Here is a 23,189-nt window from a genome sequence, read left to right on the forward strand (position 1 = left end):
GGATTATGAGATGGACAGATGGTTGCTTCAGGGACTCCTCCATGGTACAGAACAACATATAGTTGCCGAGACGTGTGTGTTATGCAGATCTGGGAAATAAGACGTTCCTCCTTGCTTATCATCAAGGTCTGGTGAAGATGTTAGAGAAGCAAATAGTGCAGGGGTCAAGCACATTTTGGAGTCAATGACACATCTTGAACAACTGGTTTTATACTCTTGAGTCATCTTTTGATGGAGATTAGATATGAAAGTGTCAACGTAACTTCAGATGCTTACAAGGCTAGCTTCACCAAGGTGCAAGCAAGGTCCATCTTATCTCTCGTAATTTCAGCGTATCATCTACTTTGCCCACTTCGGTGTCGAGGTTCTCTTCTTTAACTGTTTTCTTTGGTCTCTTATATATGAACCACTCTTGACTTTTTTTTTGTTATATCAAGACCGTATATGGATGTGAATACAAGATCTGTGTAGTTTGCTAATCGATCTTTACTTTAATCAAATCATCAAATTACTTGGGTTCTTTCTTCTTTTTGATTAGCATTCATATATAGTTTTCGAAAGGTAGGTTTATTCATATGTTTTGGCCGACGATGTAAAGTTGTAAACTTTCATGTTTTGTTTGTTTCAATTCTTATATGTATATTTTGTTGTGTTGTAGTTTCTATGACAAGTTAGGTCTCATGTTTCAGTACATTGTTGATTTGTAATGACAAGTTACTCTTGAGCTTATGATAGGATGATTATACAGTTGTATACAGTATACACATGTTAAAACAGAATGGTCTTTAAAGTTTCTGAAGAAGATAGAATAAGAAGGCCCATGGTTTGCAACATATCATAGCCCATTTTAAGAAAGATTACATAACTTCATTAGCCGAAAAGAAAAAAAGTTAATAACCAAAATTAGGCGGCCGGTCAGAACCATGGGTATGATTATAAACATGGACGGCATGGAGTGATTAGACGGCACGAGGATACGGTGGTCGGGTCAGCGTATCTCATGACATTTAATTTTCAATTCATATTTATGTTATTTACCGCTTAAAAAAATCGTGTTGGTCGTTGTTTTGAATGTCTGTAGTTACGAACGAATTAGAATTTCCTTATTTTACTTGCATGTTTTTCGGTATATGACTAGAAAACTTCCAGTTTTAGACAAATGTTACAAATTGATATTGGTATCACTGTATGAGAACCATACTCGATGAAACTAGTTTTTTTTTTTTTTTTTTTTTTTTTTTTTTTTTTTTTTTTTTTTAAATTTGGCTAAGCATGTAAATAAAAAATTAAAAATGAAAACACAATTTCGGCTTACTATCAATAATTATCAGCCTAGACAAATGGTTTCATGGCACCATAGAAGTATTAAATATTAACCACAGTTTTTTGGTCCATCCACTCGACCATCAAAGGATATTAGAGCATGTGCATTGGTATATCTTTGGTGTGTCCCTGAGTATTAATTTGTTAATTTTAAATAGAAAACAAATAATTATCGAAGAAACGTTTTTACAAACGGGACGTAATTTCCATCGTCCTTCTTAACACGTGGCAACGTGTGGGTGGTTGTTCTTGTTTGGGTAGGGTGAAACGAAAAAATCGAAGTTTCGAGTTCATTGTTTTCTCTCCGACTCTCTCTCTCTTTACTCTCTCTCTTGACGGCGAATCGTTTGCAAAGCCGATTTCATCCGTAAATTTCATTACGCAAAGGTCGATCTGCTGTATGATGCTGAAAATTATCAGCCGGTTCCAATTCGATTGTGTATTCTTTCGAATTTTGGTTTTGACTCTCAGAGGGTTTTGTTTTTTTTCAGAGATGGGTCTGTGATTAAGATGAAAACGAGTGCTTCTTCTTTTGGTTTTGATCCAACTTGTGTTACTCAACTCTCTTGGACTCCTAGGTTTGTTTTAGCTTTTGATCTTTAATTTGTTTCTGTTTATTTTCTGATTTGTGTTTAAAAGTTTGTGATTTTTTTTTTTTTGCAGAGCTTTTTTGTATAAAGGGTTTCTTACTGATGAGGAGTGTGATCATTTTATCAAATTGGTATAGAAATCTTTAAACGTATTCTTAAGGTTTTTTTTTGTGTTTGGTTTTGATTTTGAAGAACTAGTGATGATGGATTTGATTTATGGGTTTAGGCGAAAGGAAAGCTTGAGAAGTCAATGGTGGCTGATAATGATTCTGGTGAGAGTGTAGAGAGTGAAGTACGGACTAGTTCTGGAATGTTTCTTTCTAAAAGACAGGTGAGTTATATATATAAGCTTTACAAGAGATGTTTGAATCCATAGACAGGTGACTGGCTTGTTTGAAGCTGTGGTTATTTCTTGATTCGTGTACAATGACCAATCCATTCATTTGAATTGATGATGTATTTTTTCTCAGAATGATTGATGATATGAGGTATAATCTGGCTTCTGTAAGAACTCTATTAGGCTAGTTTACTCTACTAGTTAGACAGACTCGTTCATTGTCACTTATATATTTCCTGCAACACCTTAGAATTCTACTTCTTTGCTTAGACAATGTAGTAGCCTGAATGCAAATCTGTCTTGGCTATTCTAGAGGTTGTGTAAGCTTGAATGGTAAGGTTTTTTGTGTTGTGAAGGATGATATAGTTTCTAATGTCGAGGCAAAACTTGCTGCGTGGACCTTTCTTCCCAAAGGTATTTCTGACCAAATGTTGCCTAATTCTGTTTTTTGCTTTAGCCTTTAGTAGATTACAACTTCTCAACTCTTTTTTGTTTTTATGTGTTGCGAATCAGAAAATGAGGAATCCATGCAAATTTTGCATTATGAGAATGGCCAAAAATATGAACTGTTGACTACTTTCACGATCAGGCCAATCTAGAGCTCGGTGGTCATCGGATCGCCATTGTATTGATGTACTTGTCCAATGTTCAAAAGGGCGGAGAGACAGTGTTTCCCATGTGGAAGGTAAAGACATATATTACTTCTGGTTACATAATTTTCACCTTATTTGGATTTCATGTCTTGAGTAGCCTCATTTCAATTTGATTACACATTTTTATAGGGCAAGACAACTCAACTGAAAGACGATAGCTGGACGGAATGTGCAAAACAAGGCTATGCTGGTAAAAAGTCAGATTTTCTTATGTAATTTTCTTATGTTTTTATGTAATTTTCTTATGTAATTTCATGTTTTTTTTTCAAGTTTTTGTAACTTTGTAATTTTCTTATGTTTTTAATATCAATGTTATATGTTTTATTTAAATTAAAACTTTAATATGTTTTTACTTATTAATTTGAATAATTAATTTTTTAAATTTAAAAAACTATTATTTTTTCCAAGGGACAAACTGTGAGGGACACCAATGCTCATACCAAACTTAAAAAACTCTGAAAATAATATTAATATATTTGAGGGACCAAAATTTGTCCTACACCAATGCCCATGCTCTTATGTAATTAATTTAGATATGAGTGATGACGATTTTGTTGTTCTTTTTAACTAAGATGCAAAAGAAGAAAGGTAAAAGCAAATTGTGACTACAGAGTTTCAAAAGACACGTAGCTCCAAGCCTTTCACAAGAGACCCAAGAATGAACTGTCAATAGTTTAGAGTTCCAAACCCTAGCTCACATTTTCTCCCTACCAAAAGTGAGAGCGATTCTTCGTCCATGAGTTGGAACCTCACAAGCCAAACTACCAACAGTGCGTGCTCCCTCTACCAAATTCACAAACAAAGTCGGGTAACGCAGAGCAAGGTTAGAAACAAAACACCACCACACCGAAACCCATTAGCCTTACAATCTCCTCCAACGGCACCATCTTAACGTAAGTACGAGGCGGATACGCAAAGCAAAACTTACTTCTACCCTCATGTAACAAAACCGGGCTTGAACCAAACGCAACAATAATGAACCCGGTTCTGACATGAATTTTCTTTTCCAATAATACGACTTTCAAAGGAGCGACCACAAACCCGAGGTTCGTATAATAGGGATTGGAGTTCACAATACACATTGTACACGGACTCCTTGTGCCTTGGTGACAATGTTCAAAAGACAGTGCTTATATATTTTATTTATATAATATTGTACCATACGACAAAATAATAATAATCACAATTAAAAAATAAAACAAACACAAAATATGTATATGTCATTATCTTTATCTCGTAGGGGCCTAGTTTATAATGTCTCTTTGTTTCTCTCTTTTGAAACAATTGCAACAACAAAGATCTTAAAATCCTCTCAAATAATTCCCTAATTATTGTCTATTTACACATAAAATAATAACATATCAATACATTATAAAAAAAATTTGCTTTAAAACTAAGCAAATATTGTAAAATTACAAAACGAGTCATACCTTACAAATTAAATTACATTTCATGCCATCGTCTTTTGTAATCTTCTTTTGATTCTATTTTTTCTCATCCCCAAAAAGGCAAAATCTCACAGTTACTTCTCTCTCTCTCTCTTTCTCTCTTCTTCTTCTTCTTCTTCTTCTTCTCTCTCTCCATTTCGTCATCACTCTGAGTAGATCGGAAAATGGAACCATGGATTGACGATTTAGCCGACGATTTACAGAGTGTGAGTTTCACATCAGCGGGAACCACCGTGAATCGAAGCACAAGCTCCGGTTCTCGCTCCTCCTCCTCGGCCGCAGCTCTAACACCAGCACCATCAGCTCACGGTTCATTCTCATCCTCGAAACTCCCCCCTTCACTCCGATCGTCTCTGTCACTCTCCGATCTCAGATTCCGTCTCCGTCTCGGTTCCGGAGACATCGGTTCGGTTTTCTTAGCCGAATTCAAATCCCTAACCGCCGTAAACGTAACGGAAACCTCCGCTGTTAAATTACCTCTCTTAGCAGCGAAGGTTATGGATAAAAAGGAGCTCGCGAGCCGGAGCAAAGAAGGTAGAGCGAAGACGGAGAGAGAGATACTCGAGTCTCTTGATCATCCGTTTCTTCCGACGCTTTACGCCGCCATTGATTCGCCGAAATGGCTCTGTTTGTTAACGGAGTTTTGCCCCGGCGGTGACCTTCATGTTCTCCGTCAAAAACAGACTTATAAACGTTTCCATGAATCCGCCGTCAGGTAACAGCTTCCGTTAAGTAATTAATTTTAAAATATCCAGTTTCTAAAAATATATTTTGAAAAATATGGGAAGTAATTATTACTATGAAGAAGTGAATAATAGTATAAAAAAGCTGATGAAATCAGGGGGAAGTGGGACTCTCGTCCAGCTGGCGAATTGTCTCGTAGTTAACACTTAAACACTCTCATAACTGAATTTATGGTTCCGTTAATTCATCACTAATTTATTGCCTTTTTAACGGTAATTATATCTTAATTATCATAAATCTTTAGATATATAAAGTAAATTATACAGTACTTAATTGATTTACGTAATTTCGTCAATATTTTTTGGCAGTTTTCAATAATTAGCTTATATATAAATTTTGTAGATTTGTTGTTGGAATATGTTATTTATTGATTGATGTGCTTATATTTTTTTTAAGACTAGACTAGAAAAATCTATTTAGACCACACAAAAAAGGGACTAAAAAGTGTAAAACCATAGAGAGGCCATTTATTTATACTATATATGTAGTTTTTTTTAAGGGCAATTATAGACTAATTATGACATAGGCCCGTTAAGGTTGTTACTTGTTATAATTATCTTAGTGAAAATCACACACAATCGAGGTTTTTATTTCCGTAATTTTGGCAGTTTTCACAAACGTGTTAGCTTATAAATTTGAAATGATTTTTTTCCAGGATTTTTGTTATTGGAATATGTTTATTTATTGATTGATGTGCTCGATAATGCTTTTTTATATATTACAGTATAAACTTGGAAAAGTCTATTACGCCACACAAAAAAGGGACTAGAAAGTGTATTTTTAATTTTAAACCAATAGAGTGGCTATTCTATTTATTTTATGTACGCAGATGTACGCACGATTAACAAAAGTGGGCATACTTACATGTGTGCGTATAGCGTAGGGCAGCATAATTAAGTAGTTGCAATCAGGTGCGATGCATAAAAATAAAAGTCAAAACGAGTGGGGTTTGACTTCGCTCTCGAAACAAATCATTTAAGGACACGTGTAATTTTTGTAGTGGAACCCAGGTGATTGAATAAAATCACGTAGCATGCCGTGGATGGGAACAAAAAATGAATAGTATTTTTTTTTTGTAGTTGGGCATGTGCTTACAGTACAAGCACATCCCAGCTATTAAAATCGGTGGTTATTATGAATTATATTTTGTCAAATGATCTTAATGAGTTGGTCCTACAAATTAAGAGGAAATTTTTGGAAAAAAATTATGAAACTTTGTTTTGAAAAGTAGTTGTGGCTTAGAGTCGATGGTATAGTGCGGTTTGGTAGTAGATGAAGTTATATCATTGTTTGTTAGTTGAGGTTAGCCACTTATTTACCCCTTTATAGACCAATTTTTGTATCACGTGATAATTACTAGAAAACCGGATCTTGTTCTTCTTCTTGGTAGATGTTTAGATCTGATTTGTTTTGTGTTCTTAAGTTATATTGTCAGATTGACTAGTGTAGTAGTTTACACGTTAACGATTCTAAAACTGAAGTCAAGGTTAAGTTACATCTAAATTCTTGTGTAAATGAGTTTTTACAAGGTTTCCTCTTTGGTGTTAATGTAAAATGATTGAGAATTGTGTCCAAAACATGTAGTCGAATCTTTTATCATGATTTGTAGGGATTCCTAGTATATATCTATATTTTTAAGGTTGTCCTACAAAAAAAACTCAAGGTCCCATTTCTCTCCACTCAGCTGCATTTTACATTAGACTGGGTTATTTCCTTTCAATGAACTCAATTAGATTCTGGTTTTTTTCTTTAAAAGATATAGAGAACAATGGCTCTACGGAAATGGATATATGAACCGAATAAGTTTCGGGTTTTATCATTTGTGTGAACTTGTTCTTAGAATTTTGCCTGTTGTACAGTTTTTACTCTGTTTTTGTGTGGAGTATGTTTGTTGATAGTGGACCCGTGAAGGACAAAAAGGGTCGGCTAGAGGAATCTTGGGGTAATGTCTTAGCACCAGAAACTCTCTATTAGACAAAAGAGTTCGTTAAGCCAACCAACCTTGTAGGTCCATTTTTGTTCCTTGTGTATAGTGACATCAAACCCAAAAACATCATCTTCTTGTCCCCAAATCCAACAAATGCTGTTTTGTCACATTACCTAAAATCGTAACCAAAAAATTCCAAACAAAACTCTTGTTTAAAATTATTGTAAAATCTCAATTATTCGTTTTGTCCTCACTACCATGTTTTCTTCTCTTTGTCTCTCTTCTTTCACATTATACTAATCTCAACATCTCTTAACTATTTTTCAGATTCTATGTATCGGAAGTGATCGTGGCTATTGAATATCTTCACATGTTGGGGATTGTTTACCGTGATTTGAAGCCCGAGAACGTGCTGGTTCGATCAGATGGCCACATCATGTTAACCGATTTTGATCTCTCCTTAAAATGTGATGAATCGACTTCTACACCACAGATAGTGCTGAACCGGAACAACCTTCCTAATGGCTCGTCTGACCAGAATGAGAACCAAGGCATGGACCACCATCAAACCACATCGTCCTCTTGCATGATCCCTAACTGTATTGTCCCTGCTGTCTCTTGTTTCCACCCGAGAATCCGAAGGCGCAAGAAGAAAACCGATCACCGTAACAACGGTCCTGAGCTTGTCGCTGAACCTGTTGACGTCCGGTCCATGTCCTTTGTTGGAACGCATGAGTACTTGGCTCCTGAGATTGTTTCAGGTAATTCTTCAAATCTACCTCATTCTCGTCTCCCCTGTTTAATTTCTATTTTCAGATTAGAACATACCAAATCATCCAGTAAACATCTTCAAAAAACTTGCATAACAAGAAAACCTGAAATTTGAAAGAAAGAAAGAAAAAAAATCTTCAAATCCTTCAAAATAAGAGTGTCCAAGCTATCTTAACATGAATGAAATGTAAAATGTGGATGGCAGGAGAAGGGCATGGGAGTGCGGTGGACTGGTGGACATTGGGGATATTCATGTTCGAGCTATTCTACGGAACGACGCCATTCAAAGGGATGGACCACGAGTTAACTCTTGCGAACATCGTGGCTCGAGCCCTCGAATTCCCAAAAGAGCCAACGATTCCAAGCGCGGCCAAGGATCTGATCTCTCAGCTACTGGCCAAGGACCCAAGCCGACGGTTAGGATCATCTCTGGGGGCAACGGCCGTGAAACGCCACCCATTTTTCCAAGGAGTTAATTGGGCATTGCTCATGTGTACCCGTCCTCCTTTTCTCCCTCCGCCTTTTCGCAAAGATCTTTTGTCAGACGACATTTGTCCGGAAACCCATGTAGACTATTATTAATATCTTAATTAGCACTACGTAATTAATTATTTTCTTCAGTTACTACTAGTTTACGTTGCATTTCATGAAATCTCAAATAAGAATTAGCAGAAATGCATTTATTAAATGTTTAATATAGTTGTTTTTCATGAAACAAAAACTTAGTACAAATGCATTTAAGTTAAATGATTTAACTGAAGTTTAGATTTTTTTTGGTCAAAAAGTTTAGATATTTTTCATGATAATTTTGACACGCAAATTGAAACCAAGACATGTAGCATGTTATTGTGTCAACCATTCTCAATTCAAACCACTAAAGTGTATATTGTTGGAGAAAAAAGCTAGATAAAACATCAATGTCAGCTGCAAAAACCCCAAAACAAACACAAATTCAAAACTAATGCAAATTAATAAACCTTAGGGCAATTGCACTTGGCGACAAGAAAAAAAGATACGTAAAAAGAACATACACCTAGGCCCCGATTGGTAACGACTGTTATTTGTGGCTGTAGAGACTTTGACTGTAAAAATTTGGCTGTATAAAATTTGGCTGTAGAGAATTTAGCTGTAGACTAGATACTTTAACTGTTAAAATCTGATTGTTAAAAAAAAACTTTTAAAACTGTGACTTTAATTTTATTAAAAACACAATTATAAGAAAATACAAAGGTGATGATAAAAATAATAAATTTGTGAAGAGAAGTGAATATCAAAAGAAAGAGAAAAAATACTGATAATTAATCTATAAAAAAAGGTTTGTATAAAAATATATAAAAAATTATATAGAGTTTTTAATTATGATGGAGAAAGAAAAAAAAAGTTTTTAAACTTGTTAACTTTAAAAGTTTTACAGCGTCATTTTGAAGCTTTAAAAAAAAGGAAAATAAAGAAGAAAAAAATTAAAATGGCTGTAGAAACTTTAAAAAATAAAAAAATCATTAAAGTTTGATTGGCAAATAAAATGCTTTTAAGACTTTTAAATGATTTTAAAGTCTTAAAAGTCTTCACCAATCAGGGTTCTAATATTGCATTTGAGTTATTTATTATTTTTCTGAGATTTTGGTACAAGTAAATGACTAAATGAGTACCACATTTATGCATCATCATAAAAATTATTAATGTCTTTCTGAATTCTGATACTACTACTGCCATTTGAATTTAGGACAAGCAATTTTTTAAAATACTAGGTTAATACCCGCGCTACGCCGCGGGATTGTTTTTAGATTTTACTTATTGACCAATTTGTCAAGTGAATCATTAGCTTGAAGGTTATTTTAGCATTGAGTTTGTTTGATACTTTTATTGAATCAATGAATCATTGTTAGTTTTATGTTTTTCTAATAACTTATTTAGTCTGAGGCGAGTAATGGGAAATAATAACAACTTTGATACATTAGTATTTGCATGTCTTGTGACACTTCTATAATCCAATATCTTCTCTCTAAATATAAAGAACAAAAAATCAATAGCCGTTGCATCAAAGACTCTAAAAATATCGAATTTAGGGGAGCAACAAGTTCATGTTTTTCAAGATTTCACAATTTGAACAAGAACTGTAACAATTTATCCAATAACCGTAATCTCTAAAACAAACTCTAATAAGAAAAGGAAAAAAAAGTAGGAGTTTATGAGAATCGGATGAAGATAGGTCCACTTGGTACTGTAACTGGCCGAAGCTTAACGTTGGTGAACAAATACAGCTGTTGTATTTTCTGTTTGCTGTTGTTGTTGCTGCGGTAGTGATTGCAAGAAGAAGGAATTGGTCTGTTGCTGCTGAAACATCTATTGCTAAGTTTGAAACAGCAGCTGAGGCGTTTGCTGTTGTTGCTGTGGGTTTGAGAATAAACTTAACGACATTGTCCTAACAGAAAACAATGCACAGTTATAATCAGAAAAAAAAAAAAAAAAAAAAAAAAAAGCAAACCCCAACCAGTGTGAAGTTGCTATGAAGAATACAAACATACAGACTACATGAGTTTCTAGCATTTTGACTCAACTCTATTATGTGAGCTTAAGGAGACCACAATTCCCAGAGACACCACTATGAGATGTCTTAACCGCGGTGTAAGTTTTGTGACAGAAGCATGTCCAACAATCCACCTTTTAGTTTTTTTTGAAAAGGATAATAATCCAACAATTCACCTTGCTAAAATAGATATATTAATATTCAGTTTTTGGTCACCTTCTTCTAAGCAAACTACGGATTGACTTATATCTATATACTAAGTTAATGATTCAAAGTTGCGGTAAATTTATTGTACCAACATTAATGACTTCTACTATTTATACACACACTTAGATCAGCGCATGCAAATCTTTGGTTTTCTAAAGCAAATAACAAACACGACAAATTGAAAGAAAGATAGAAAAAAGCTGAACTTACCAAAAGAGAGAGACATGTAGAAAAGACAATGTTAAAAGAAACTTACACAAAGAGGAAATCGTACACTTATCTTGTGACCAGCCACTGCTTCTAAACTGCAAAGAAGATGATAGGAGAACAGTTTAACAATGTTGTGGAAGAATTAATACTACTTGTAACAATATGAGCACTATCATGATGAAGCAAGGTCATGAAATAAAAGTACAATCGAAACAAAATTAGTCATTCAAGTTATATACCAAACCTAAGTCCTTTCTACTTTAAGGAAACAAAAACATACATACCGGTATTTATACACATTGGTCATTCATATGAAAGATAAATTATCATACTTGTGAGTAATCAAAACAAGAGTTTACAAATCCTCTTTGGAGAAAAGCATTATAAAAATCTCTTTACTTCTTGATTGAAGTTGATATAACTGTAAAACAAAACAAAAATCTCCCATTGTAAAACAAAATTCGCTATCATCTCCACTGAATTAAACAAATCCATAACCGATAAAAAATCTAAAGAATTAAATTTGCAGAAATTAGATCACCACCAAAATGAACAAATACCTCAAACTCCGATCATCTTCTTCTTTATCGTCGTCTTCTTCGCTGCTACTCTCGCTATCGATACATCATGATCATCTTCTTCGTCTTCCTCATATGAGCTATAGTCATCAATGATCTCCTTCTCATTCGTCATTGAACTTTCAAAAAAGCAAACGGGCATTCAAAAATTGTCTACATGTTTAACAATTTGAGTTTCGCAGAGAGAGAGGCGAGGATCTCTTGTTTAATTAGCCGAGTTAGACTTGGGAGTGAAATCAGAACTTTGTGAACAACAAACCAACAATCCAACAAAGCTCACAATCTGGCGGGAGCGTCAAGCGGGACTTCGTGGTGTCAGATTTGGGAGTGAGAATCGAGAAATTTGATTCCAGTTCTTTTCTTTTTTTATTCTCTAGATTTTTAAAATAATTGGAATGATGACAGATAAGCAAAATTAGAGCTGATTTGTATTAATGTTTTAATTTTATTGGTTACTCTTTTTAACTGATGTGTCAACACCAGCTTCAATGTTGAGGTTGATGTGTCACACCAACCAAGAATGTAACGCATCCAACTTTTATTGTATTGATATATATATTTCCAGTGGATTTGGACAGATAAATGACGTAATTGAATGAAGAAGACCCACGTGCCTCATTCATGACATATAGAGGAAGTAACTTCACGTGCATGGCTTTATAGTAATCGTACTTTTGGCTTATCCTAAAACTTTACAAACCAATCATTGATTCTACACCAATTCGACCGTCATGGGTAGGCCTTCAGTCATGGGTTCTCTATGAGTTCATCATATCATAGTAGCTGCCTGTTTCGGACAAGTGTAGAAGAAAATAATATTTCAAATAAAGGTTTTTTGCAAAGATAAACATAATGTTACTTACGAAATTTTCAATCTAAAAACTCAAAGATTTTAGCTTTAAATATTATTCTCTTATGAAAAATTCAACAAAAGTGTAAAAATTTCTATTTGTCAACATATAGTGTTAACTGATGCAAAGCAATACCACGAGATATCTACTTGTTCCGCTCTTTGTTGAAGATCACCACGAACTTGAAGCCAATCAATAATGATCCAATAGTCTCTAATTAAGGCTATACCTAACCCTGCTTTTGTTTACCTCCAATATAAGTTCCATATGTAGCAAACACCAGAGCCGGCCACAGATACAAGCAAAGCAAGCACTTGCTTGCGGCCGTTAATTTATTAAAAAAATTTCGGCCTTAAATTTATGTAGGTATAGGTAGTCTAGTGGTATTGTTTAGTAACTCTCTCCTTCACTTCCTAGGTTCAATCCCCCAAACTCTAAGCTTTCCAATTTTTTTTTTCCGTTTTGTATGCAAAAATTTATAGTTTATAGCTTTAAATTATTTCAATATATATATATATATCTCTCTTATAAATTATTAGTGTTTAGAAAACGAAAATAGGAAAAAAAAATCAATTAACCCTAGCAAATAGCGATCATAGGTTCTTCTTCCTTCTTCCTTCTTCCTCTATCCTCTCTACTGAACATTCTTTCTCTCCTTGTTCAATATTATCTATTTCTTTCTCTGGTTTTGAATTCACCATCCTTTTTGTTCTCAAATAATCAATTTTGCCTCTAGATCCTATACCTATTTAAGAATTTATCTTATATATTTGGATTTTATTAGGTAAGCTTTTTCTTTTTATTGTGATTATCTATGACATAGTTTTAACGTTTTGTGACTAGTGCGGCAGTTCCCCATATTCAATTATATAAATACTGTTGTGTCTGTCGTGTGCATCTTAGTTAGATTCTTCTTCATATATCTTTGTTTATGCTAATTTTTAATATATTTTTTTTCAGTAAGATATCTTCTAGAGGAATAAGAAGTGAGAAAGGCGGTGCTAAAAAAATAAGAGAAAAGAAGAGACAAGAAGCACTAAGACCATCATTAGTGGAGTAACCCACCATAGTTACTTTCATATTAATTAATTATATAAATAATTATAAATTAAATAAAGTAATCCTATAAGAACTTAAGCAAAATCATCCTATTACTAGAGAACCCCAAAGAAGGTTACTCAAATATTTAAATAATAATTTTTTAATTTGTGTTTATTAATTATAAAATGACAAAGCAATTATTTAATTTGTTATTATTACATAAAACTTTGGAATATTAACAAAATTCTGGAAACAATTATTTCAATTACTTATATTACATAAAAAAATAAAACAAAAATATTTTACATAATTTAGAAATATAAAACATATTTTACAAAATCAAAAAACAAATACAACATAAGTGATCATTACTTGTTGAGTCGAAATTTGGACAACAATCTTGAAACCAAGCCTATCAATTACTTGATGAGTCGAAATTTGAGAAAAACATCTCATAAGATGAAATTTGAGAAAAACTTCTGCACCTAGAATTAAGAAAACACAGGTTATCAAGATGAGTATACCAAAACACAGGTTTAGATGTAGTTATTGCCACAAAAGACAAAACTAAAGGCATAGACTGATTTTGACAATTACACATGTTACAAACAACGCCTTAGTGTCTAAGGAAGAAACGCTTACAGGATGGGTAGCTCCCACAGAATGCTTCATTGCTTCACCAGTAGCCTTGTTTACAAGAGCAAAACAAGGATGACCGTCTGCATCCTTCACCCGAGTGCTGTACTTCTCATCTTTGTACCAGTGCTGCGCATTTGTAAAGGAAGCAACAATCAAATATATAAATTGAAACTCTTCCAACAAACAACCACTAAGAAATACAAATAAACTATGATATCATCATCAAGCTTGAAAATGCTCAATCAATGGAAACATCCAGATCAATAATAGCCTATACAAGCCGTGAAAACATGAACATCACAATAGGATCTGACAACCTAAACAACAAAACTAAATAATAGAGTAACAGAGAACATAACAACTTGTAATCCTCTTTCTTCATCTTATATGGTAGACAACAAGATTCAATCTTTTAACTCATTCCAAACACATGGAGCCAAGTGGTTAAGTAAATTGGATCGTGGTGATTATATTTACGAGCCAACCAATGAAAAAACGCCACGTACCGTTCTTAAGAGGTTGCTTCAGAACCTTCCCACAGCAGCGATTCTCTCTTATTTGGACCATTAATGGATTTTTTATTCAGTAATTGGGGCCCAATTACAAGAGTAATCCACAGAGAATCTCCCACTAATGATGCTCTAACAAAGTCTCTAGAAAATTCGATGTTAAGGTATGTTAAACGAACTGAAACTTCTAAAATTGATGAGACTTCAGAGGAGATCAACAAAAACAACAATGATGAGGATGTTGTGCCTGAAAATATCGAAGATAGAAATATTGGTGAAGATGGAGTCAGAGATGAGCATCACTGTGAAGAGAATATGAATGATAATGAGAATAGGAAAGAGAATGAGAATGAAGATGAGAAAGCTGATGAGTTTAAGGAATATCAAATCTCTGGGAATGTTAGTGATCCTGGAAATTGGGAAAAAGTTGATAATAAGCTGAGAGATTTTTTGGTTGAAAAAGGACCAGTGACAAGACTTCCAACTGATTATCATTTTCCAAGAGATCGTATTGGAAGATGTTTCTCTCATTCATATTATACAAGAAAAATAATGAATGGAGAGAAGCAAGATAGGCGATGGTTGATTTATTCAAAAATAAAAGATAAGATCTTTTGTTTTTGTTGCAAGTTGTTTACAGATGACAAAAATGCTAATCAGTTAGCAAATGTTGGATATAGTGATTGGAGAAATATTTCACAAATGCTCAGGGAACATGAAAAAAGTCATAAACATATCATATGTATGTCTAGTTGGATGGAGTTAGAAGTACGACTAAAGAGGGATAAGACTATTGATAAGTATATGCAGGATGCGATCAACAAAGAGAAAGCACATTGGAGAGATGTGTTGTTGAGGATAATTGCAATGATAAAAGGTCTTGCTAAAAACAATTTAGCGTTTCGTGGAAAAAATGACAAGGTTCGGGTGGATGGTAATGGAAATTTTTTGGGCATGATTGAGTCGGTTGCAGATTTTGATCTTGTGATGAAAGAGCATATTAGACGAGTTGAAGACCATGAAATTCATAATCATTATATGAGTCACCAAATTCAGAATGAATTGATAGAGATGCTTGGGGATGAAATCAGGCAAATGATCATAAAGAAGATTCATTGTGCAAAGTATTTTTCTGTTATTCTTGATACTACTCCAGATATAAGTAACAGAGACAAGATGTCGCTAGTTATCCGATGTGTGGATATTTCTGAGCCTTCTCCAAAGATTGAAGAATTTTTTTTGAATTTTATAGAAGTTAAAGACAAAACCGGAGAAGGACTTTTTGAGACTCTACAAATGGTATTACTTGATCTTGGGTTGAATATTGATGATGTTAGAGGACAAGGTTACGATAATGGGTCAAACATGAAAGGGAAACATAAAGGAGTACAAAAGAGATTGCTTGAAATCAATCCAAGAGCTGTTTACACGCCATGTGGTTGCCATAGTTTAAATCTTGCACTTTCAGATATAGATTCTTCGTCTAAAATGGCGGAATCATTTTTTGGAATTGTTCAGCGAATTTATTGTTTGTTTGCCTCTTCAACAAATAATTGTGAAGTTTTCAGAGAAATTGTGAATGGTATTACGGTTAAACCATTATCACAAACTCGCTGGGAGAGTCGTGTTAAAAGCGTTAAAGCAATAAGATTTCAAGCTCCATAGATTCGAGATGCTTTGTTTCACTTGGCCGAAAATAGTGATAATCCGAAAACAAGAAGCGAGGCAGAGTCTCTTGCAATGAGCGAAACCCATGGAATTGGGAGTTTTGAGTTTTTGTTTGGTATGATTATTTGGTATGAACTCTTGTTTGTTGTTAACAAGGTAAGCAAGCTCCTCCAGTCAGAAGATATGGATATTGATATTGCTATTGCTCAGCTGAAAGGTCTTATTTGTTTTTTTAGAAACTATAGAGATACAGGGTTTCAAGCAGCAAAAATAGAAGCTGAACGAATTGCTGTATATATGAATATTGATCCTGTATTTTTAGTGAAGGCAAAGCGTTTTGGCAAAAGGAAAAGGTATCATGATGAAGAGCCTGAAAAAGTTGGGGAAAATGTGATATTGACACCAGAAGAAGATTTCAGAATCAATTACTTCATCAAAATCGTTGATCAAGGTTTGGTTTCTTTTGAAACAAGGTTTGATCAGCTTCAAAGTTATGAAAAGACTTTTGGATTTTTATTTGACTTAAAAAAGCTGAAGTTAGCGGATGATGATAAGTTGAAGGCTTCTTGTGGTAACCTTGATGGTAATGATCTATTTTTGGAGCTGACGCTTTTAAAAGGATCTTTACCTAAAGATATTAAAAAGGTTGTTGAGGTCTTGGATTTTCTAAAACAGATGGAAAGTTGTTATCCCAATACATGGACTGCATATCGCATAATGATGACGATTTCCGTTTCTGTTGCTTCTGCGGAAAGAAGTTTTTCAAAGTTAAAGCTCATTAAATCTTATTTAAGGTCAACTATATCATAAGATAGGCTGAATGGATTAGTTATGATGTCCATTGAAAGGAGTTTGGCGGCAAAACTTGACTATGAAACCTTGATGGATGAGTTTGCAAGTAAAAATGCAAGGAGAATCATTTTCACACGAAAAAAATATTGATCTATGATGCTTTAGAATTTTTTGTGCTTTTGTTAAAACTATCCAGATTTATTATTTAGTTTTAAAAAAAAAAATTAGTTTAAATATGTACAAATCAGCCTTTTTTCAGTTTGCTTGTAGCTACACAAAACATAGCGCCGGCTCTGGCAAACACACTGTCGTTAATAAAGTTATAGGGTCGAGTCTTTGCTTCATAATTATTTTTTTGTTGAAAATAATAATTTACATTTTAGCATGTTTTATATATCTTCGTTCTCCATTAAAGTAGATGAGGCCAAATGATGTCAAAAGAAAATTAGAAAATCAGTATAGTTATTTTTTCAATGATAATTTTGTTAAAGTCAATGCTTACAGCATGATCGGTCGGTTCCATAAACACATAGCAAACATGAAAACAGAAACAAACAAAAGTGGAACAATATATAAGCTGGATTTATCATATAACACTTTTTCCTTGTACATACATTACATTTATAGATTCCTTTTTTTTTTTTTGAGCTAAACATATAGAGATTCTAATTTAACGTTGCGCCGATGAAATTGATTGAGTTGGATTTCGATTTCAATTTTCTATGAATAGTTCATAAAAAAGAAAAAAAAAAACACAAAGAAAATGCTTTATAAACGTTTTAAAGAAAAATGCTATCTAAGTTTAATTATCAACGTGAGACACTAGAGCATTCTCATCGCATATACTCTGGTGTCTTTAGTATTAATTTAAATACTAGGTAGTAACCCGTGCTACAGCACGGGACAAATATTTCAAATAAATTTTAAATTCGTAAAATGACTAATAATTATATTTACTTTAGAATGGGAATGCACGTCCCGTCCCGTCCCATCTCCACATGTTCCAACCCATCTTCTCTCGTCTCGTCTCGTCTCATCCCATCTCGTCTTGTCTCATCTCATATCGTCTCGTCTCGTACCATATCCATCCAATTTTTTTTTGTCTTACGTTCGTTCTCTTTTAAATAATTATCCATTAGACAATGTTTATTAAAAGAGATTGGGTAAAAATTAGATGGGATACCAAATTTCTCGTTGAATATTTTTTTTGTTAGTTAGTTGAAACTATCCAAATAATTATAGTTTTAAAAAAGTATATAATTGTTTTCAAAAATACCAAATTTTCAAAGTGCTCGTTCCAAAGTGGTTAATTAACTGTCGCATAATAAATTCTTATCCAAATTAGTGAAAGCTTGACACTTGAATTTTTCTACCATAATTTTTTTGATTTTGTACTTTTATCTAAAATTTCTTTCCCTTTTTTTAAAAAAATTGTTCAATATATTGATTTTCACTATTTGAATTACCTGTTTCAGTTTACATATACTATTTCTTGTCTTAATACCATAAATATACAGAAAATTTTCTCAAAATTTAATTATTATTACTTTAAGTATATGTAGTAAATTAAATTAAATTAATTTAATTATTAATTTTTGGCTAGGTAGTAACCCGTGCTACAGCACGGGACACAATATTCAAGTGTTGACTAAGAATTATATTAATCCAGGTTTTGTAGCAAAGTTGTATTGTTTTCATGTGATTATTTTTAAAATAAACCTAAACGTATTTATTTTAGAATAGGAAATACGTCCTTTCATGTCCCATCTCCTCACATCCCAACTCATCTCCTCTCATCTCATCTCATCCCGTCTCGTCTAGTCCCGTTTCGTCCCGTATCAATCATAATTTTTCGTCTTATGTTCGTTCTTTTTTAAATTATTACTCGCTACACAATGTTTACTAAAAGAGATTGGGTAAAAAATAAAAATGGGATACCAGAGTTTTTCTTTGAATATTTTTTTATTTAGTTAGTTGAAATTATCAAAAAAATTATAATTTTCAAAAACTATATATCTGTTTTCAAAAATACCAAAATTTTAAAATTGCCTGTTCCAAAATAATTAGTTACATGTCGCATCCATATCAAAATTAGTGAAAACTTAACATTTGAATTTATATACTTATATTTTTTAATTTCCTATTTTTATCTAAAATTTATGACACTTTTTAAAAAAAAAATTGTTCAATATATTGGTTCTCATTATGTGAATTACCCGTTTCAGTTTACATATTATTTCTCGTCTTAATACCATAAATAGAATGGACCTTTTCTGAAAATTTAGTTATTATTTTTTAAAGTATATGCACTTAATTAATAAATTAAATTACTTAAAAACACACTTGTAAAACATATATTCAGACATAAACCCTTTTAGGTTGTAAAATTTTAATTGTATAATATTAGAATTTTCCAAAAAAAATATTTGGCCACTCTTTTACGGTGTTTTGTCAATATTTTAGTGTATACGTAGAATATCGCTACTCATACCAAAAATAAACATGATCATCATCTTCATCACGTGGAAAATATTAATTTTTTACAATCCATCCATAATAATCAAGCAAAGCCCATTTTTGTTGAAAATGTTAAAGTAATTTTTTAATGGGGTGTTAAGTCTTGTCCAGTCTAGTCTCATCTCATCCCGTCTCGATCCATCCCGTTAGAAATTTTATGTCCAATAAATTTTTTCTTTTAAATAATTACATAGTAGGTAACATAAATTGTAAAGTTTAATGTTTGTTTTTAAATGGTTGAACAGTATAATTTTAATCTTAATAAAAATTCTTTAATAAATTTGGTTTTATACTTTAATTGACATATCTTATTATCATTTTAACATTGATATATTAAAATAAAAGATTTATATAGTTATTTGTTTAAATAATTGTAAGTTCAGTTTTAACGTATAAAAGTGATAAAATAATTAACCCGCTACAACAGTTTTCTATTAATGTTTTTAAAAATAATAATATCATAGAGATAAAACTTATTGTTGTCATATCTACAACTGAATTTTTCTTATTTTTTATTTCATATAATTACGTGATATTTAATGATATACATGTATAATTTTTAAACTAATCAAAATATTTCTCATAGTTTACTTAGGAGCGTTAAATCCAAATATCATATTTCAATTTAATTTTAGTTGGATTATTGCATGTATATAACCTAGACTTATCTATTTTAAAATTGGAAACATGTCTTGTCTTGTCCAGTATCTTCTCGTCTTGTCCCATCCCGTCCCATCCCTTGTTATCTTAATTTTTTGTATCCGGTAATATAATATGGTAATATACGGGTAAGAATTTTTGGTTGTAAATATATTTTAGAAAAATTTTGTTTTAATAAATTTATTAATTTTAAGTTGTAAAACTTATTGATCATGGATTTGCTGGATTATATTTATAGATATATTTATTTGGTATAATATTTATAATACAAAATTTTTGGTGTCACTCTTTTTGACATCTGAAAAATTGATGATCTGAAAATGAATTGTTAGAGAATCATACTTTTGTTTATTGACTCACTTGGTTGTTAATTTGTTATGCGAATATATATATTTATTTGCTTACGATAGATACATGAACTAAAATTTAATAAGTTAATTTGTTACTACAGAAAAATATTATTAATACCCAAGAGATAATAGGGGACAAATATTATTAGTGTTTATAGAACAAATGCACAGACACACTAAGCAGGAAGAAGATAAATTTATTGATAAATTTGCTTAATACATAGTTGACTAAATTTGATATATGATTGGAATGACCAAATTTTTGGCAGAAGTAACATCAAAGGCATCCGTCGCAATTACTATCGGGTGAACATTTGGTGTAACAAAGGTTGAAATAGTTATTTTCGCTCACGACTCACCTTAAATTTTTGGCTCCTCGATTCACACATCCCTGCTTCCACAGTGACATCATACCTTAAAAATCATATAAACCATAATAATTTAATTTTTTATATATTATTATAATTAGCAAAAACCTTGTCGACGTTGTTGACGTTTTTTGTTGTTGTGGTCTTCATCTTTATCACCTCTCGGTATATTAGGCTTTTTCATGAATTTTGTCTGCTTATGTTCAAGAGAAATACAAAGAAAAAATAAGAAAGATATAACCTAAACAAAAAAAATTACCAACATAGTTTTAAATAGGAAATGAAACTTAACTACGTTTATGCTTTTTGTTGTCACCTCGTTTGCAATATTTGTTAAAATGTTGGGTTGCTTAGTTAGTTTGTACTTGCCAAATAAAATACTAAAACCACATGCATTCATATAAGATCATTAGAGATATGTTTTTGTCTAACTATGAAAACATTTGTATATATATGTTTCGATAATTGAAACCGAACCTTTCTAACTCATGGTGTTGGATATTATAATATGGTTGGACCTCGACAGCAACCATTTACCATTTACCAAGTTACCTGCAGACACACAATAACATATTATTAAAGATAATCCGGACAATGTAAAATCATGATTATGTGCTAATGGTTGAATATCATAACATACAATAAAAAAAAAAAAACTGATCTTACTCACCATTTTTTCACATTCGCATATAAGATCAACATCTGTAAATTGCTAATATGATATATGTGGAGTAGGAAGTAAATTGCGAATGTGAGCCGGTGATGGAAGAGTCAGGAATAGGAGAGTATATATAAATTTTTAAATAAGGAGTAGGTTTTCTAATTTTTTTCAATAATTTGCACACGCATTTAATCCAGTTTATCAAATTTGGAACTACTACCAAGTTAAGCGGGATTATGAAAATATATTTTGATAGGTAATTAATGAATTGATTGGATGCAAAGCTATACTACAACAGATTTCCCGAAATTTTAGAGGCATATGGAATCGAATATATATACCATTATAATTTGAGTAAATAGTCAACGTATATATATTGTTAGTTAAAGAATATCTTACGTATATGGAATGAAATCACTCATACGAATCAATCATGAAAATAGGATACAAATTTAATTTGAATAACAAATAAAAGAAAAATCTTATTTACTTTAAAACGTTAAAATATAGAAATTAAAAATGGGAAAGTAGGGAAATATTAGTAACAGCTTACTCAAAAATGCTTGAATCTGTTATGCCTGAAATTTCAGGAAGATAGCTAAATATGAATGATAAAACAAATAATCACGGAATCAGTTATATTCGGGATTTTGAAATTATATACATTCCTATATTTTTGTAAGAAACTCAGATATCAAGATCAAATTTAAAGGTAATATTATGGGAATATGGTAATTTAAATTATATTTGGAAGCATACATGGAAACTATAATATTCATGTTTTGGAAGCATATATGGCAAGTGCTATATTTGATCTATGTAATCCGCTTATTTGTGGAAATAAGATTTTCTCACTAATTCTTAAAAAAATCGTAGTGGGATTACTATTGGAAACAGCAAAAATTGCAGCTAAGGTGCATCGAACTTGGCACCTTCCAAAATATTAGAGCTTCATTGGACCAATATGCTATTAGAATTTTCTTAGCAAAATACACAATGTATTGCTTTTATTTATTATTTAGACGTAAAAAAACCATTTTAAAAGATCCGACCCGGGATCCGCGTGTTTATCCGTTTAGGATATGAACAAAATTTCGTTTTTACCCTTAATGAAGATATATTATTTGGTTATAACTCCAATGGCATACTCTTGTAATTTTTTACAAAACAAAGGTTTAGTCCATAAACTGTGTTTCAAAATAATAGTAGGGATAAATGTAAGACATCCGTGAGGAGAGAGAAGAAGAGAATGTCTTCTGCAAGATACTAAAGACATCGTTTTAGACCCTTCTAACTTATGTGTCATTTTTTACTGATTTTCAATTATATTATAATTTTGTATTTACTTTTAGTCTGAATTAGATACTTCCATCAGTATCACCGATAGATATATCCTAAGTGAGACCTTTTTCTCAGAAACAAGTAATAGATATGAGATATCATATATATAAGAATACTAAACTCAAAGATTCAAATACTTTTTGCTGATTTAAAAACAGACTCGGTTTAATGGAAACAATGTAGGTACCTTTAATTGTTTCATATATATTTGTGTAGAATCTAGTGGTCTCTTGTCTTTATATACGAGAAAAATTTTAAAATTAGAGTTTCTCATCGCTCTCTAATTAATGGTGGAGTATATTTACATGGTATTGCTTGGTAACAGTTTTTTAAACGGTACAAATCTTTACAATATATATATTTTTAAAATTTATCAATCACATAAGGGTAATTAAAAATTATATTTTTTGTACAGTTTTTATATATTTTTATTTTTTACAATTTTGCACTATTCATAACAGTTTATTCATTCTAGTT

General features: G+C 32.1%; 2 protein-coding genes, 1 long non-coding RNA gene and 1 pseudogene across 5 annotated transcripts; 3 read left to right on the forward strand and 1 right to left on the reverse strand.

Moving 5' to 3' along the window:
• Positions 1-18: 18 nt before the first annotated feature.
• On the forward strand, positions 19-3,233 carry LOC104715236 (putative prolyl 4-hydroxylase 7; annotated as a pseudogene). The gene is made up of 9 exons (XR_015566203.1): positions 19-126; positions 238-321; positions 1,502-1,710; positions 1,815-1,901; positions 1,987-2,044; positions 2,140-2,244; positions 2,607-2,664; positions 2,764-2,935; positions 3,033-3,233. The product of XR_015566203.1 is annotated as a putative prolyl 4-hydroxylase 7 (transcript).
• Positions 3,234-4,161: 928 nt separating this feature from the next.
• LOC104710922 (protein kinase G11A) lies at positions 4,162-8,417 on the forward strand. 2 transcript variants are annotated; one of them, XM_087464010.1, is made up of 3 exons: positions 4,162-5,066; positions 7,350-7,783; positions 7,999-8,417. In XM_087464010.1, exons 1-3 carry the CDS (start codon positions 4,516-4,518, stop codon positions 8,373-8,375), a joined length of 1,362 nt encoding a protein of 453 aa, XP_087320136.1. In that variant the 5' UTR covers positions 4,162-4,515; the 3' UTR covers positions 8,376-8,417. The 2 variants fall into 2 exon arrangements, with proteins under 2 accessions (XP_087320136.1, XP_087320137.1); XM_087464011.1 differs by having other exon boundaries at positions 4,373-7,037.
• A 5,023-nt stretch (positions 8,418-13,440) lies between these two features.
• Positions 13,441-13,980, reverse strand: LOC147938119 (uncharacterized). Its single transcript, XR_015565535.1, has 2 exons — positions 13,850-13,980; positions 13,441-13,692 (listed from the first exon to the last, which is right to left on the reverse strand). It is a non-coding gene; the product is annotated as an uncharacterized LOC147938119 (long non-coding RNA).
• A 435-nt stretch (positions 13,981-14,415) lies between these two features.
• LOC147938120 (uncharacterized) lies at positions 14,416-16,833 on the forward strand. Its single transcript, XM_087465480.1, has 4 exons — positions 14,416-14,833; positions 14,996-15,700; positions 16,085-16,249; positions 16,289-16,833. Exons 1-4 carry the CDS (start codon positions 14,416-14,418, stop codon positions 16,831-16,833), a joined length of 1,833 nt encoding a protein of 610 aa, XP_087321606.1.
• Positions 16,834-23,189: the final 6,356 nt, after the last annotated feature.

Source organism: Camelina sativa, chromosome 9 (assembly GCF_030686135.1).
Source record: "Camelina sativa cultivar CO46 ecotype springtype chromosome 9, ASM3068613v1".
Lineage (NCBI taxonomy): Eukaryota > Viridiplantae > Streptophyta > Magnoliopsida > Brassicales > Brassicaceae > Camelina > Camelina sativa.